Source organism: Vigna radiata, chromosome 3 (genome assembly GCF_000741045.1).
Source record: "Vigna radiata var. radiata cultivar VC1973A chromosome 3, Vradiata_ver6, whole genome shotgun sequence".
Taxonomy (NCBI): Eukaryota; Viridiplantae; Streptophyta; class Magnoliopsida; order Fabales; family Fabaceae; genus Vigna; species Vigna radiata.
Genome location: NC_028353.1, coordinates 8,634,355 through 8,652,054, shown reverse-complemented (window position 1 = coordinate 8,652,054; position 17,700 = coordinate 8,634,355). Strand labels below are relative to the sequence as shown.

At 29.4% G+C, this 17,700-nt stretch overlaps 1 protein-coding gene across 1 annotated transcript; it reads right to left on the bottom strand.

Annotated features, from left to right (window-relative positions):
* Positions 1–4,391: 4,391 nt before the first annotated feature.
* On the bottom strand, positions 4,392–8,391 carry LOC106757785 (protein NRT1/ PTR FAMILY 4.6). The gene is made up of 6 exons (XM_014640576.2): positions 7,783–8,391; positions 7,576–7,663; positions 7,257–7,474; positions 6,639–7,061; positions 6,410–6,528; positions 4,392–5,558 (listed from the first exon to the last, which is right to left on the bottom strand). Exons 1-6 carry the CDS (start codon positions 7,783–7,785, stop codon positions 4,679–4,681), a joined length of 1,731 nt encoding a protein of 576 aa, XP_014496062.1. The 5' UTR covers positions 7,786–8,391; the 3' UTR covers positions 4,392–4,678.
* Between the last annotated feature and the right edge of the window lie 9,309 nt (positions 8,392–17,700).

The following is a 17,700-nucleotide window of genomic DNA, read 5'->3' as shown; positions in this document are numbered from 1 at the left end:
GAGAAAATGAAAACAATATAGTTTGATACTTTTCTAAATTCACTTAATACATTAATTCTCATTAGAAAAATCAATGAATGAAAGTGTTTCTTACACAAGTATAATGAAATGGAAGTATAATTTTTTTACGTTATCAACATATTTAAATTAAATTCACAGTGTAATAAAGTTATCTTGAAATCCTTTTTTTTTTCAACCTCGTGGATCTGCATGTCATAATTATCAAAAATCGTCTTTCCATACAACACTTACTATTTCAACTTCGTTCTAAATTGATAAAATAAAAATATAAAATTATAGAAGGTGCGATGATAGCACATGCTCATCACCACCTTTTTTACAAACACATGCTGCAAAGTTTTGTTGTTTTTATTATTCAAAGTAAAATTAATTTATCATGGGGGATAATAGACAAACATCCTATATTCAAGACACATCTATTCCACACCAATCGTATCGTATTTTTATTTTAAAATATAGACTAATTCAAGAAGAATAGCCTATAAAATTAAATGTGTCATTTTTCTATTAGGTGTGCCACAAGGTTAAGAAAATTTAAGGATATATTTTCATATAGTGGGACCAATCTATATAATACATGATTGCATTATGAACATTTACGTTAAAAAAAGTTGTTATTATCGATTAGAGATTAATTTATAATAATAAGTAGGTGCAAATATTTTTTAATTAATGAAATATAAATATTTATTAAGTTATTGTTCATACAGAAGATGTGTATCTTTATCAAAAACTCATTAATTAACCACTTAAAAAAACTTAACATCCCATTTCAACTCAAATACATTATATTAGACTTATTTATCCTTATCACATATGCGTATATCTAATAAAAAAACTTTTTAATTACTTAAATTCCAACATTACGTAAAATATAGTAAAAACAATTGTAAAATATGATTTAGTAGCTGAGCTTTATTATTAGTTTTAAAGATGATAAAGCAATTGTTTCAAAATGGTGCAAACCAGTTTACATTTTGATGACTCTCCCACCCAAAGAAACTTCCAAATTTAGTTTAAGTTATGAGATACTTTAGCAATAGTTTGGAACAATATAGTAAGCAAATAAACAGTGAGAATTAGATATGGTAGCCAGTTCAGAGCTGCCGACAACATAAAAATTTGAAAAATGACTCTGGAATTCAGTGAATGGGTCCATTTTTATCAGTTTTGTAATTAGACGCAAAGTCCAGTTAAGAAAGTAAAGAATGTAGAAAGAAACTGGGAAGTTTTGGTGGGTGGGACGAAATATGCGTTTCTATTGAATTTGCATTTCCCACACATAGGTTATTGGTTAGTGTGTTAGAAGGGGAAGCACCTGATGAAGAGGTTGTGCACCCATTGCGTGTACGCAATTTTATCTCTATTCCCTTTCATTTGTGCCCACCAGCTATTTGTTGTGTGGTGCTCTACGCCTAAACTTCACATTTCTCCAAGCTTAATTAATTCCATTCATTAGTGTTTACCCACAGAAACCATGTGCTCCACCCACTCAACTTGTTCCTCTTTTCATTCTGTTTCAAATTCTATTCAACTTGACCTAATTCTTCAATCACATTTCGGTTATATTTATATAAGTTCATACAATGTTTTTCCAAATTTAAATGTACGAGTTACCAAATTTTAGTGCACAAAGTGAAGAAGAAATAGTTTTGTTTTGGTCTTGGTGTTGAAAGTTATCTGGAATATTCAAGTGTATTATTTTTCTTTAGTTAGCATTGTCTTGTAACTTTCAAAGAATTTGTTTTTCTAAATTTGCATTACGGGATGATTGATTCTCTCTTATAATAGTTTTCAACCGATTGGTGAAAGTTATTGGATACAAACAAAGTCTCACATAAGACAAAATAAGAGATGAACATAAGTTTATATACACATAAAATATCTTTATCGATAAGAGGCCTTTTGGAATGTACCAAAAACAAATCCGTAAAGATTTACTCAAAACGAATGATATCTTATCATTAAAAATAAATTATCCGGATCCACCCATTTAAATATTTTATTTAAAATGTAAACAGAAAAAATGTATATATGTATATAAATAAAGTAGTAAAGAGATATTAACATGATTGAAATTTTCAATGTATATAAGATTATTTGTGATGACATGCAACAGACACATAGATTAATGTGGTGAAGCACAATTCATCTTCCCAATCATGATTTCTTCACATGACCCGCAATCACATGCGAGATGCAAATTTGGCACAGACACGCATAGCTACATCTAACAGGTAGATAACAATGTCTCATGGTTTTACTTTTTTTTTTTTTTTTTTTACAGTGATGAAAAAAATAGAAAATTTAATAATATATGATAAGTTATGTGAGTTGTTAAAGAGAGAAAGGCAAAAATGAGGGTTGAGAAAAAGGTTAGCTAAAGCAAAAGGCAGAAACAGAATGGAGAGTGAGATCTTAGGCTCTCTGCCCTGCTTCGACCAACATAGAATGTTAAAGTGCATAAACTCAACCTTTAGTTTCTTATTTCTGCATCTCCAGCTACGCATACCATATTTTAACTTATAATAATATTTATTTATCTGAGTGGCTTACAGCACCAAAGAGCAAAACAAGAATAATAGACAAGAGCTGAAATGAGTCTGGATCTGGAACTCTTCTGGCAAAAGGTAATAATAGTATGTGGCTCATTATATTTTAATTCTCAGTTAGTTCTTATGTATACAGTATACTAACTTAACTTTCATGTTTCTGGAATTTTTCTATAATACAAACATCAACATCCTCTTCTTTCTAAATATTTTTTACTTACATGTTGCCTATTTCTATTAGGTACTTACGGTAATGTAATGGATAATGGACGGTTATATATTATTATTATTATTATTATTATTATATATGTTTTCAGTTTATTTTCAAAATTAATAACTTCTTTACATTTTTATTTTATTAGTATTATTATTATAACGATAATAATGAATATGTATTTAAATAAAATATTTTTATTTTATTTTATACTTTTTCTTTTTCAATCAGATTATCTTTATTTTTAACTTTTTCTCTATTTTTTTTTTGTCTAAATAATCTATTTTTCATTTAATTTTTTTTCTTTTACTTCCTGTATTTTTTTATGGTTTGTTGATGATATAATTTTTTATAGTTGATATGAGATTTTAATATTAATTGACAGTAAAAAATATTTTGATTTAGATTGTTCATGTTACAACAGCATGGGAAATTTTAAATAAAAAAACATGTTAACAAAAATACCAGCAAATGTTTAAAACAAAAATAAAGAAATATTAAACAAAAATATTTTATATATGTTTTATTGATTATACATTCTTTATCTTTCAAAGTATAAACTATTGAACGAGTTTATTTTTTTTTAGTATTAAATGTTATTATTTAAATTTTAAATAAGAAAGAATGTATTTAATTAAAAAAATATCACTTATATAAAAATAAATTAATATAAAATATCTTATAAATCTCAAAACTGCGGTGAAAATTTTATTTATTTAATATTTTTATTGTAATTAAAAAATGATGATAGAAAATCATTTAAAGTGTTCAGCAGACGAAAACTCATAAAGAAATTATATTATACTTTTTAATATAGTTAAGATGATATAATCTAGTGGGTTCAACCGTGCTCGTGAATTATTCTATACTTCTTTATCGGTGCTTTTAAATTTTATAAATAAAAAAATCATGATATATAGTTGAAAGATTTATATTCCTAAAAGAGACAGATGCCTAAAATAAATTGCACATGATTTGTTTAAGTAGTGTATGTTTTGGGTTACATATATAGGATGATACGCAGCAGCAACAATGAACGTATAGAGTAGAATCTGATTTGAATGGTCCTTTGGATCATAATCCAAATCTTGGATACCTAATTTTAAACAAATTGTCAATGGAATTTCCTTTTTAAACTTTTTCTGATGGAATGATTTGTCACTTCGCCATCCATCACCAAATATCTATTTTCATTTTTCCTTTTTTTTTTCATCTGCAGCCCTGCACTGGAAATATACTGAAGAAAAAAATATGAAATATACACTATTGCTTATACTGTCTCTTTGAAATTCTGTGTATTAGTTTGCTTGTGATGAAATAAATTCATGTTCATTTTAATAATAAGAAACTTGAATCTGGAATGTTATCAAAATCTAACGAATCAATTAAGAAGAAGTATAGATTATATAAATCATAAGGGGAAAGAAAGAGACAAACCTCATATCATGCAATTTAATGAAGAATACAGAATGTTATTAAACTATTTTGTTTTAATAATAGTTAAAGAAAAATGTTATTTACCCTTTCAATTAATGGTATCTTAAAACTGAAGGATTAAGGTTTTTGGTTTTTATTTAGTCACAGAAAAAAGTTATTACAAATCATAAATATAATTTGATCTTTGTTTCTTTTATAAGACTGAGTATTAAACTAACATCGCTTAATGGCCATTAGGCTATAAGAAAAGCAGGTGAATGAACTTACATGGAAAAAGAAAACCTTTGAAAGTCTGGACACAGTTCCAGAGGCAACAAAAAGAAATGAAGCATACAAGCAAACATGTAGCACAATAGAGATTTCAAGCACTAATTAACTACTTCCACATCCCAAGCTCAGTACATGATATCATAGCAGCCTCTTATATATGGTTATTCTATTGAATATCCTTTCATTATTCTCTATCACTGCCGTAATCTTCTTTTCTCTCAACCCTTTTGAGAGGCATTTCAGCCAAAGCCTTAAAACCTGGACCGGAGTCTTCACATTTGTACTTGTACTTTGAGGCCCAATAGAGATAGTTAAAAAAGTTAAGGCAACTGAGGGTGGCTAGGAACCAATAGAACAAGTTAAGGTTGTTTTGGTTCAAGTCGAAGCCATGCAACCAGCCTTGTTTGCTTGGAGTGATCCTTTTGGTGACAGCATTGATGACATTGACAAAGACTGTGCTCAAGAAGTAACCAAGGGCTGTAGACAACCACGTGAAAGAGGTTGAAAGTGATTTCATGTTAGCAGGTGATTCCCTGTAAAAGAATTCCAATAATCCCACAAGGGTGAACATATCCGCAATGCCAAATATACCATACTGAAATGAAAGCCAAAATAGGCTTATAGGCCTAGAAGGGTCTTTCCTTCCTTGGTCCCTTCTTTTCACTTCCACAATCCCAGCCACTGCCATTGATATTGCTGAGAGTACCAACCCCACCCCTACCCTTTGGAGCTGTGTTATGCCTGAAGGGTGGTGAGTGATTTTTCTTGCAATTGGCACAAAAAATAACTCATACAAGGGAACTAGGACACTTATGAAGACAAGGGGGATAACAGGAATGGATGGTGCAGGCACTGTCAGGGACCCAAGTTTCAGGTTCATTATGTTCCCTTGTTGAACTGAGAATGTTTGAAGCTGTGCCATACAAGTGTTCAGTATAATGGTACTGGCTACTATCGGTAACATTCTTGTTAGGATCTTCACCTCTTCAACTTGTGTCACTGTGCACACTTTCCATGCTTCGGGTTTTGAGTTTTCTTGGATAATTGCCGCTTTGTCTAGAAACCTGCGTAATTGAACAAACCACAACTTTTTAACATGCATGAATGTGAAAAAAGGGGATAGGAGACATCTGTATGCCTAAACCCAAATCTTGTCATCAATTATTTTTCAATTATTGTACATAGGAAGGCTATGATTTAAGCAACCGAATAATAATTAAATATCAACAAAAGAAGAAATCATTGAAGTTGGCTCGATTCATGAGTCTAAAGTTTTTCAATTTTAGAGGTAAAAAGATATACAAGCAGAAATCGGGTTAGTAGGACATGGATGGTAAAAAGAAAAAGTTAGATTTAATTCAGACTTCTAAAGTTGAATCTGATCCTCCGATCCTCTGATCCCAATGAAAACTATTCATTTATATTTGTTTAAAGTTTAAAATTCAAATTCTTTCATCAGGCAGGTTGGCGTGGACAGAGAACCAAATTTCCTACTCAGAGACAAAAATAAAAATCACAGTTATCCGCTGAGGTGAATGATAATATTTCAGAAAAATGAAAAAAGAAAAAAAAGAAACTAACTGAGTGATTGCATTCAGTACTGTTCTTTAAAGGTCTCTTCCTTAGTTATGTCAGAATACTTTTATTTTATGTTGTGCAATTTACACACGGCATGGATTTTTTTCCCTTCTATAATGATTCATTCCCCCATATCTCTGCCGTTCCTTGACGTGTAGAGGTTATAGTGGGACCATGGTGCTTGGCGTTACCTACTCCGAGGTACATGAAAAAGAATCCTAACATACCAATTTGCTGGACCCTGTTTAGTTTAATGGTCTTGTCATTTGCAAGAAATTATTAACCTTTATTCTGTGTATGCCTGTTGTTAAGTATGAAATTGAGCAGGGAGAGTCACCTCATTTGGTTGGTGTGGGTAATCTTTTCCGTTGTAGCATCTTTATCACTGATTTCATATAGTTCTCCATGTGACTCCGGCAGTGACAACTTTCGGTTCTTAAAAGCCACAACAATAACCTGTAGTTAACAAATAAAATGGTTTTTCAACATTATAAAAATGAGCATGTAAGCTGGTTTAGTGGTTTAGTACTTATGATGAAGGAAAACCCAAATAGAGAGATGCAGACCTGAGCAATTCTCAAAGTGGGGCTGTCTCCTGGAGTTTTGATGCGGTAGAATGGCTTACCAAGGGCAAGGGTCACAAACCCAACAGAGGAAGCAATGGTTATTATGAAAAAACCCCAATGCCATGATTTTTGGGTGCTAACCCACACAACACCAGTGACTCCTGTTATTGCTCCCACTGTTGAACTCAGCAAAAGCCAATTGAAAAAACTGGCAAGGGCTTTTGCCTCAGTTGGATCCTTCTCATCAAATTGGTCAGCACCAAATGCAGTCATGGATCCTCTCACCCCTCCCATTCCCAATGCCAACAAGCACAGTGATGTGTAAAACATCCCTGCTATGCCACCCTTGACGCAGCTTGATTTGCCACAAGCTTCAGGGTGTAAATGACTTGAAGCAGCCTGAACTGTGAGCATTGCCAAAGCCTACATGTGTGAACCCAGATACGGTATAAGCTTGGTTTGATACCTTTTGAGAAACAATGTTTTTTCTTCTTCAGAAACTTTATCAAAAGGTTGAAAGTAAGTAATTATTTTGTTCAAGTAACATTGGTTTCTATGTTGGGCAGGTCCTTGGGATTTGGGATTTGTCAAAGATATTATTTATTGTTCATCACTTACCAGAACCTCCAGTGATCCGAAAAGCAAGCATGTGGTGAATCTGTTCAAGTAAGTATCTGAGATGAAGCCTCCAACGAGGGAAAGCAAGTAGGTTGAACCCATAAAGTTTGTGAGGGTGTTGGCTGAGCTGGCCAGATCAAAGTGCATCACTCCATAAAAGTATAGGACTATGCTCACCATGTTTGCCACAAAACCCATGTTGTCCAATGCTGACAAGACTACAATGAACAAGGGAAAGGGGGTGAAAAAAGCTTAATATATATCTTGCAATCAAATCATACAACAGAGTTTAGTGTCTTCTCCTTTTGCTTTTGCATACCAAAAATGAACATGGAAGCCACGAATCCCCCTTTGCTTCTCTTCCATTGGTTGAGGGGCCTTTGTTCTTCTTTGGCATCATGGTCAGCCTGTATGAAAAGATTTGAAACTCATTAATCAACAATACACACAGAGAGAGAAGATAAAGGTTGAGATAAGGAGGATTGAGTATAACAGAAAGAATGAGTGACCAGTCCTTGTGGCTTACCATTCTAGAGATTTTGGAGAAGTGTGTTTTAGACAGGAATGGAGTGTTCAGGGGAAATGGTGTTTATGAACATATAGCCGAAAAAGGAAGCTTTCGAGAAAAAGATAGAGCTCAGACAAGGATGGTAAAGAGAGAGCAACTTTGAGCATAAAATGCACAAGAGGGCCTAGTTTATAATTTCCATGACCTTAAATTGATTCCCTGTATCCTTCACTAATTGTCCTCCATGCTACTCATCATGCTCTCTGTCCCTCCTTTTTCAAGGCCTCTTAGCTCACTAGTTTGGCATTTTCAAATCCAAAACAGAAAAGAAAGATTTGGGTAGTATTCTTGACAGGGTATCCCTCAATACTCACTGATTAGGAGGCACAACTGGCTTAAGGCTGTTAATTGTGGATGCTTAATCAATCAATTATCTTAATCAACCCAACATGCTTGCCCCACTCCACTCCATCTATCTGCTTGTCTTAGTTGAACAATCCATTGCTAGCATTTATCTACTTCCAGAGCCAGAAGCTTTCATGGGTCAAATTGAAAGGAAAAGACCGCTTTACGAAATTGCGTAGACTTTTCTCGCTTTGATTACATAGCATTATTTGATTTAGTGGTCATATCACACACTTCAAATTCATTAACTGTTTATTAACCATAAAGCAGCAGCATACTCTCATCACGTGATTTCCTCATGATTTTGCTCTTAATTATGTCATAAGAACAATAACCTTGATATATGTGTGAACATATTATACTGCATCATTAATGAGAACTGGTAATGGTTTGGATTCGAACTTTGGTGAATGCGTAAAATGTGGACTCTTAACATTTTGGTTGTTAAATTAAAGCTGCACCAGCAGCAGCAACTTTGTGTCAAAGCTAGGATAATTAATTGTTATTCTGATACGTATGAGAGGACTAAGGTTGAAATTGAAACTTGTCCTTTTGGTTAAGCAGCTTTGTCAGACAGAAAAAAGTATATCATTTATTTATTTCTGTGGAAAAAAAAAAAACACATATCGCCCAGAAATTTGCATTTGTACGAACTAGGAAGAAACACATAAAGCTTCACGGCCAAAGCTGACCTTCCAGTTCCATCCCCCAGGGCAGTAAAAAATTGAGAAATGACACGAAAAACCGAAATCCTAAGTCAAATATTCAAAGTTTCAAACTATGGGTCACATGGTACAGCTCATATGGTGTCCTCAATGTCCTTTTAGAGCTCCATTGTTTGATAAAAGTCCATGACTGTCACTTTCCCTCTCTTATCATGCACATCACTGAAACTCGAGAGCTTTTCCTTTAGCTTTGCTTTGTGAATCTCATTCCACTAATAAAATCCATTTTACATTTGAACTGTCTCTTTCACAATAGCAGTCTAACTTCTAGTATCTCAATCATGCTAAATCTTTTTGTTCGAAAATCACTGTCAACTGAAAACACTTTTTTCAGTGTTCCCTCATCCTGTTTGATTGGTGGGTGAAGCAAAGATGGGTTAGAACGAACTGGTTTTCCTATCATAGTTTCACCTTACAATTCAATCACTTTGAAAGTTAAAATTAAAAAGTAAAAAACCTGTCTGTCTACATATTAGATGATGCATGGTAGTTCTGTTTCCCAGTCCAGCCAGAGCCAGCTAGTCCCACAGAAACGAAGACATCATAGTAAATGAGCCCATCAACATCATCTGCATTGTAGCTGCTTGTCAAAAGAAAATGCACCTGATAATTGTCCAAATCATGTTCATTACATTCGAGGGACATATCAAAACACCTGATGCTATCAATGTCCTGTTCTAAAGATATTTATACAATTAAAATAACCCTCCATCTTTCCAAGTTCAAAAATCAGAGCTCAGAATGGAGCAAGTATCCTACTTTTATTTATAATCTGCAATCTCAACGAGACTACAAGCATTAGTTCCAACAAATTAGAAACTTTAAAATCCACAAGGCTATAGCTGACCAAAATGAATATGGGGAAATTGGAACCCAATTTTCAAATGGACCACATCACACTTTCTAAAGGATAAGGTTTTGTTTTCAAAAACTAATCTTTAGAGTAACACTTGTGTTTCGTTTCAGCATAAAAGAAGAAAGATCTTTTTTTTTTCACATGGTTTGATTTGATTAACAAGGAGAAATAGAAAAGAAAAAAATTAGTGGGAGACTTGCCAAAAATAATTCCCTCATTTGACGACAAAGGAAAACTGAAAAGAAAAATTGGACAGAAATATACTTTCAACTTTATCATTTTTTCTACCTTAATATAAATTAAAAGGGAAATATACCTTTATTAGAAAAGCTAATTTTCATGATTGGAGAGAAAGTTAAAGTTTTTCAAAAGATAAAAAGATGTTAACTTTCAAAAAGTACCTTTCTTAAATAATTTTGTTTTTAATTTTCAGTTTTAATAACAGAAAACAAATGTTAGGAACGTAGTCAATTAATTTATAATCACCTGAACTAAAATGCTTACTTACTAGTGTAAACTTGGAAGAAAAGAAAAATTATTAGCCAGCTATGAAGTAGGAAGCAATTGAATTACTGACAGTGGTGATGAGAAGGAGCTATAAACAGAAGAAACAAACCAAAAGAAACCATTTTATTGAGATGGTGGGTACTAATCAACAACCACTACTAATAGAAGTAGCTGATGCCACTTTAAAATTTTTTGGATGTATCAATTTCAATCAAAATCATGAATCCCTTTGTCGTGGATGTGAGTTTATGTTCATGATGATTAGACTTTTACTGAGAGAAACTCTGCTATAGAAATAGCCCTTCTTAATTCATAGATGTTCTTTTTTCAGAAAAGCTTCCCCACCTTCCATTCCTTCACATTTGCTTTTTGAACATCATCCCATTGTTCATGCTTTTCCAAAGTGCATGCTTCATCACTTCTCTTACCATCTTCTGGGCTTCTTGCTGTCCCTCCATCTCCTTTTCCAATATGTTATCCCCACAAAACAAATTCACATACTATCTACCACTTCTTTCCTGCTTCTATTATTACTTCTGCTTCTGCCTGATACATAGTACAAACACTATGTTTTCTGGTATTCATGACACATTGTTTTTATTTCTTTCTGCTTGTCTTTCACTTGTTAAATCATTAACTGTAATTTTTGAACATGACAAATTAACAAGACAATGTCTGTTATATAAAAAAGGTTGGACTCTAACATTGAAATCATAATTGTAAAATTTTAGTTAATGTGAAACTGAATTTTTGTTCTCGGAGTAGTGAAATATTAAAGATGATAATTTCTTATGTAATTGAAGTATTAAACTCTCAATGTTTGGATTGTGTTTAAATAATGAATATGAATTACAGATTTTAAAGTAGACAGAATGGTTTTGACAAAGACACGTGAATTTGTTCCATTGTGTTTAATTGATGTACGTCAAAATGATTGATGAAGAACAAATCAATAGTGAGATGAATATGAATTTTAAATGATAATTGGTTTGCTTGAATGTAAAAGGATTGAAAAGTTAAATTAATGATACAATTTTATTATGATAATCTGAAAACCACGCATGTGAAAACAGTTTAGCGACATTGATCACATGAGAACTTGTCTTACATTCATCTTAAGCACATTTTCTGTATATACAGACCTTAAAGTAGACTAATCTTTAAAAAAATGTCATTTTACTTTTATATATACATTTATAGCTTTTTCTAATTTATTAATATTTCTTATAAAAGAAAAATAGTTGTCTTTTATTTTTCTTTCCATCAAAGAGTCTGAGGAGCTTAATACTTCGATTATTAGAAATAACTTTTAAGCCGTATATTTATTGATTATGATGCTATTTTGTTTCTCTTATATTTTTTTACCTTTTAAACCAAATACCGAATTATATTTATTTTTCAAAACTATAAAATTTCTTTAGAATAATATTTTTCTACATGGTCTTAATCCTAACATATAATATTGTTTTAAGATCTGTATTTTCTATATTTTTTTAAATAGTTAAAAGTGTCCTTTACTTTTTCATAAAGTTAAAGATAAAAGTACAATTGCGATCTTTCATACCATTTGCCTCTTTGTCACATTGGTTAAGTATTAAACTTAAAAGTTTAAAAGAAAAAAATAAGTGACTAAACTAGCTAAATGTTAGGATTTTGGGGATCTTGGAAATATATATTGGATATATAGATATATGTTACATAGAAGAGTTTGCTATTTAATTTCATTGATCTATTTTATATAAAGATCAAAATATGATAAAATATTAAATATTTACAATATTGTAATGATTTTTTAAATATAAATAATAATTAAATATATTTTTATTTTTATATAAAAAAGATATTTTCAAAATGAAAAGATTTTTTGAAAAACTAATTTAAATTAAAAAGATATTAAGTAATTTTCAAATTTGATTCTATTTTTTAATGTTTATTTTTCTCATTTTTTTTCTTCCATGTATCATGTCGTCATTCAATTTGACATTTTTTATTTTATTTATTCTTCCATAATCATCATTTTATTTGTTATATGTGAATTTCATGGTATTAACATTGGGCTTTTGATGGATATTAGAAAATATTCTTCATCTACTTGCTTTTGTATTAGACATCATATTTATTTTAAGAGAAATTTATTTTATTTTGTATTTTGATTATTCTTTCGCATTCTTTTCATTTGTAGCGAATTTCTCTTTCATTAAATGAAAAATAAAAAAATTGTCTTTCATGTAAATTTTGAACACTTCTAAGTTGTTTGTGTCATTAACCACACAGTTTGTTTTCAAAAAACACTTTATAACCCTTTTATAAGGTTGAACCATTTCTTTAAAGTTGAGCAACAATTAAATTTTTTTGAATAATTTGAAGAAACATATGAGATATCAAAAATTAATTTGATACCATGAGTTTTAATTGTGATTGTTATTGCGTCTTTCACAACAATTTCTTTTTCATTCTCAATTCTTACTTTAAAAATATTTGATTTGTTGAGCTTTATGAGAAGTTCTCGACCATGAGTCATATGATTTGTATAACCACTATCTATAATCCAACATTTTGTAGATGTGTTGGTTGTAACACATCATATTGTAAGAAGTAACACATCTTATTTGTCCTCTACATCCTCTATAATCTTGACATCTTTTTTGAGATGCTGAGATTTGCATTTTTTTTCTACATGTAATTGATCATATTTTTACATTTGCATTTGGCCACCTCCAACACCTATTACGTTGGTGGTTATTTTTCTTAACATAGAAACAAGTTGAAAAAAATAGTGTATTATTAGTTTGACTACATTTGCTCCTTTCTTAAAATAAAGATAATAGGATGTAAAATACTTTCAACCGCATGATTTTTTTCTCATTAGTCTTTGTGCTTTATGCTTACAAAACATGTATCACTTATATCAAAGTAATGATAGATAGATCTTTTTGTGGTTTTCAACAAAGTAATAGATGTTTCATAACTGTTTAGCAATGAGTCTAGAATATGAAAACTCCTTTCCAAACTATTCTTACATAATCGAATGTATATCCTATCATGTAAAGACTCCAAAAGCACTCAAAATACTCAAGCTTTCATTCTCAAGGATACTCATCCTCTCTAAGAGTGCTCGTTCTCTCAAAATCAGATAAGGACTGCACTTATAGAAGATACTCTTACGTCATGTTAGCTAAGTGCATTAGCTAACAATAAATGCAATAATTAATGAACATCCTTCGTAAAATGAGTTATTTATACTAATGTTCATGGGTCCTTACTTGGATAGGCCTAGGCCATGTGACCAAATAACCTATTAATCTTGAATTATTGTAGTTAATTATAGATTATTGTGAATAATAAGTGGTTGACGTGATGTAATCCTAGTCAAATAAATATAGAGTGGATATATATATGAACTTAGCAACATGACATGTATTTGAACAAAAAAAAGTTATGTATCATGAGATCTTAGCCATATATAATACACAAACAATTTTATTTTATTACTAATATCCAACAATTTATTTAGTATTCCTAACTTACAATACTCTTTCATTTTTTATAGCAGAAATCTTCTTATAAAATTTACAACTTTCATGTCTTGAATTTCTATTTTCCCTCGTATATATTCTTCTTTCAAATAATTTCAATTTTTGTAAAGTGATTTTAAAGTCACCATTACAGTGAGAATCATTTATGAAACACCTATAAATAAGTATTATTTTTCTTTACTGTTTTATCTTTTTTCCTTTTGCATTTTTATTTAAACTATGATTAGATTTTTACCATAGTGTTGTCTTCCTCCAAAACATCTCATAAATCTAGTCTTTCTATCTAAGCTTACATTCTCATCATGCATGGATCATAACTTTCATTATAATTTGTAGAAAATTTCTTTCCATTTTACATATTTCTTAAAATAATAATTCTTGATACGGCTATAGAAGTTTTAGGAATTTTGAAAATATATGTTGAAAATGTAAAAATATGAAAAATACCTTATTAAGAAGAATTTTTATTTTATTTTATTAATTTTCTGTATATATGTAGCAAAATATAACAAATATTAAATATTTATAATATCTTAATCTTGATTTTTTAATTTAAATAATAATTAAATATATTTCTATCTCTACATAGAAAATATTTTTAAAACTAAACTTTTAAAAATAATTAATTTAAATAAGAAAAATAATAAATAATTATTTTCAACATAAAAAATATACCATACAAGTAAGTTAAAATTTGATTTTAATAAAATATAACTTTAATTTTAGTTTTAATTAAATTTAACTTAGTAATATATACATTATTTTAATGTTTTAGCGATGAATACACACATGTATATATAGCATAATATTCACACTCAATTTTTTTATTATAAATATTAAATTATTCGTTAATCATTACTTACAAATATTTATTTAAAGTATCTATTTATTATTCTAAACAAATTTTATCTCCAAATAATTATATATATATATATATATATATATATATATATATATATATATATATATATATATATATTGTTATTTTAAGTTGACTTTTAATAAAAATATGTATGTACAAAGATGACTAGCATTTTTCTTCTTTATTTCAAATTTTATTTAGCAAAAATAAATAGGGTGCCATAAGTTTCCATGAACAAGAACAGTATGAAATTTAATTTTAAAAACAAATGATGGTAACTAATTTTATGGCATATATACTTTATAATCTTCTTACATTTTAGCTTCGAAATATTATATATTTTATCAAATTTGTTTTGTGTAAAATCGTGTTCACTTTTTTAAAAAAATTGTAATTTTGATTCAGTATAAAATCTTTATAAATTAATTTTAGGTTTAATTATATTTAGCTTTTAAGCAAAATCAAATGAAGCCATGTAACCAAACTTGTTCGGTAGGATAAGAATTTTTTCCACCATGTGTAAATATATTATATATGGTTATCTATAAAAAAAAAGATATCCAAAAATTTAGAAACCCTATAATGAAAATGGGAAAAAGAAAATAGAAGTATCAAATGTCTCATCTGTCCTTACAGAAAACTGTTTTGGTGTTTTTCATTTTTAACAACTTAATAATAATTGAAACTCGTTGCAATTTTTAACTAAATTTTAGCTAACAAGAAATATTGTATTAAAATTTCTGAAAAGCATTAAAAAATCCTGAATAATTATATGTTGCTAGCATTTTTTTTTTTCCTTTAACGTATTTGTTGGTTCGTTTTGTAACATGCTAATATTGTGGCTCTTTTTTCATGTTAGCTCGTATTTGTGACTAAGCCGACTGGATCGTAGTGGGCTTGGCAGAAATCAATTTGGACCAATTATTGATTGGATATTTCTTTCTTCACTCCTTTGATTTCAACCTACAACCCCTGAGTTTGAAAATTTCAAATTTATTACCTGACAGTTTCTGTTCCAGATTGTGTAACACATCAATATTCTTTCTAAAATGTATATGTGCTCAAAGTCTCCAACTTAGATTAAGAGGAAAATAAGGTAAGAAAAGAGAAAGATATTAATTTTCATCGTTTCGTGGGCAGTGAGCATGATTCCTCTACTTTATACTTGAGGTTTTGCTTCTAATTCTTAAGGAAAGCAATGATGTAAGCTTCATAGATTATATTTTTTTTTTCAGCAAACCCCATTCATTAATTTAATGGGATTTTATTCACTAATAATGAATATAAAATAAATTTTAAAACCGTTTTAATATTCAAAATTAAACATTATTAGGAGTTTAAGTTGAGTTAGAAATTTCAATTAGATAAAAATTAATAAGATGATGAGTATAAAGTGACTGATGTTTTGAGATGAAAATAATGTTTTGACTTTTTATACGAACTTGTTCATAACTTATTGATACTAAATCTTTTGGTGTCTCTTATAAAAAGAAATCTCATAATAATTTTAAAGTTAATGATTCATTTTGGTAACACTCGAAACAAAAAATGTTAAAAATTTAATGAGTTAAAATTGTAGAGAAGTAAGTAAGATGACCACTATATACATAATATAATGACTCATAAATTATTTAAAAATTTTATACTAAATATTATCATGATCTTTTATATGAATTTGTTTACAAATTATTATTCATTGATAGGAATCTCTTCATGTCAGTAAAAAAATAAACGCCAGCCTTTTTTTTCCAATAAAATCACGAATACAAATTATTCTTACTTTATATATATTATTGAGATTGTTTTGTCTTATATACAGCCATCCCAAAATGTCGGAAATTTCCATGTATAAGTAAGTTGTGGTGTTGTCCACAATAATTAAATGAAATTGAATTTGAATTTGTGTGTGAATTTAGGAGTCTTTGATGGCCTGGTGATTAGGAATGATGCAGAAATGGTACAAGGGAAAAGTCAAGGAGTGATTACAGCAATTAGAAAAAGATGAAAGAAATGATAATCATGTAATTGGATTAGTTAGAATTTGGAGGATGGCTTGTTTCTGTCTTTGCCTATCCTTAACATAGACTCAACACCTAACGTTTATCACTTTTTTTTTTCTTTGCATGACGTCGTCTTTCTATATTATACCTATCACTATTTTATTTTATTAGTTTGTTTAAATTTAATTTTAAAAAAATATTTTAAACGAACCATTATAAGTTATCATCTATATATTATAAGATATTGTTAAAAAAGTATTTTTGATATGAAGAACGAAACCAGAAACCAAAGCAATTCAAGATCCTTCCATTCATGCACTTTGGATAAGCTTTTTATTCAGCTTTTCATTAACACTAAACAACAATGTCAACTTCTGCTACCTCGTGACAGATATCACCTAGCAGAATTTTAATTAAAATACTACAGCAAGATTATACTATGCATAGTGCAAATTATAAATTCTTTTGAATAGTACTATTCATAAAGAGTATTGGATAAAAAAGGTAAATTATTTAAAAGTCTTGCAGCATAAAATGTATTTAATACTTACCAACTAACATGTATAACCAAAAGAAGTAAGGTAGGAGAATTTTAAAGTATTTATTTAAAAAGTTTGATGTGTTATTTTAATACACTTTAATTGCTGGTTGGAATTTCTCATAATTATAAAAAATTTGTATGGGTAGAATTTATTATTTAATTATGGTTCTGTGATTTTTAATATATTTTAACCAATAAAAGGTCCATTAGAAAAAAAAAATGCATTCCTGGTAATTTAAAAAATATCGTGTTAAAAATATTTATAAATTATAAATTGTTCGTTGTTTTCATTTTTTATTTTATGAGGTGCGTTTGCAGCACATTCCATTGTTTGATAAAATTATTAATAAAATTATAGACTTACGAGGGAGGATATTAATAAAAAAAGTTGAAGAATTGGATACTTCTATCTTTATAATAAATTTCAATAAACTACATAGATTAATAAAAAAATGGGTTTAAGTATAATTAGCATTCACAAAACTAGTTTTTAAGAAAACTATT

What these genes read in the sequence shown, in the direction of transcription:
- LOC106757785 (XM_014640576.2), bottom strand. An exon ending in TCGGATCACTGGAGGTTCTG is followed by an intron (nt 7,062 to 7,256) that starts GTAAGTGATGAA and finishes TCACACATGTAG; the next exon opens with GCTTTGGCAATGCTCACAGT. An exon ending in ACCCACACCAACCAAATGAG is followed by an intron (nt 5,559 to 6,409) that starts GTGACTCTCCCT and finishes TCAATTACGCAG; the next exon opens with GTTTCTAGACAAAGCGGCAA.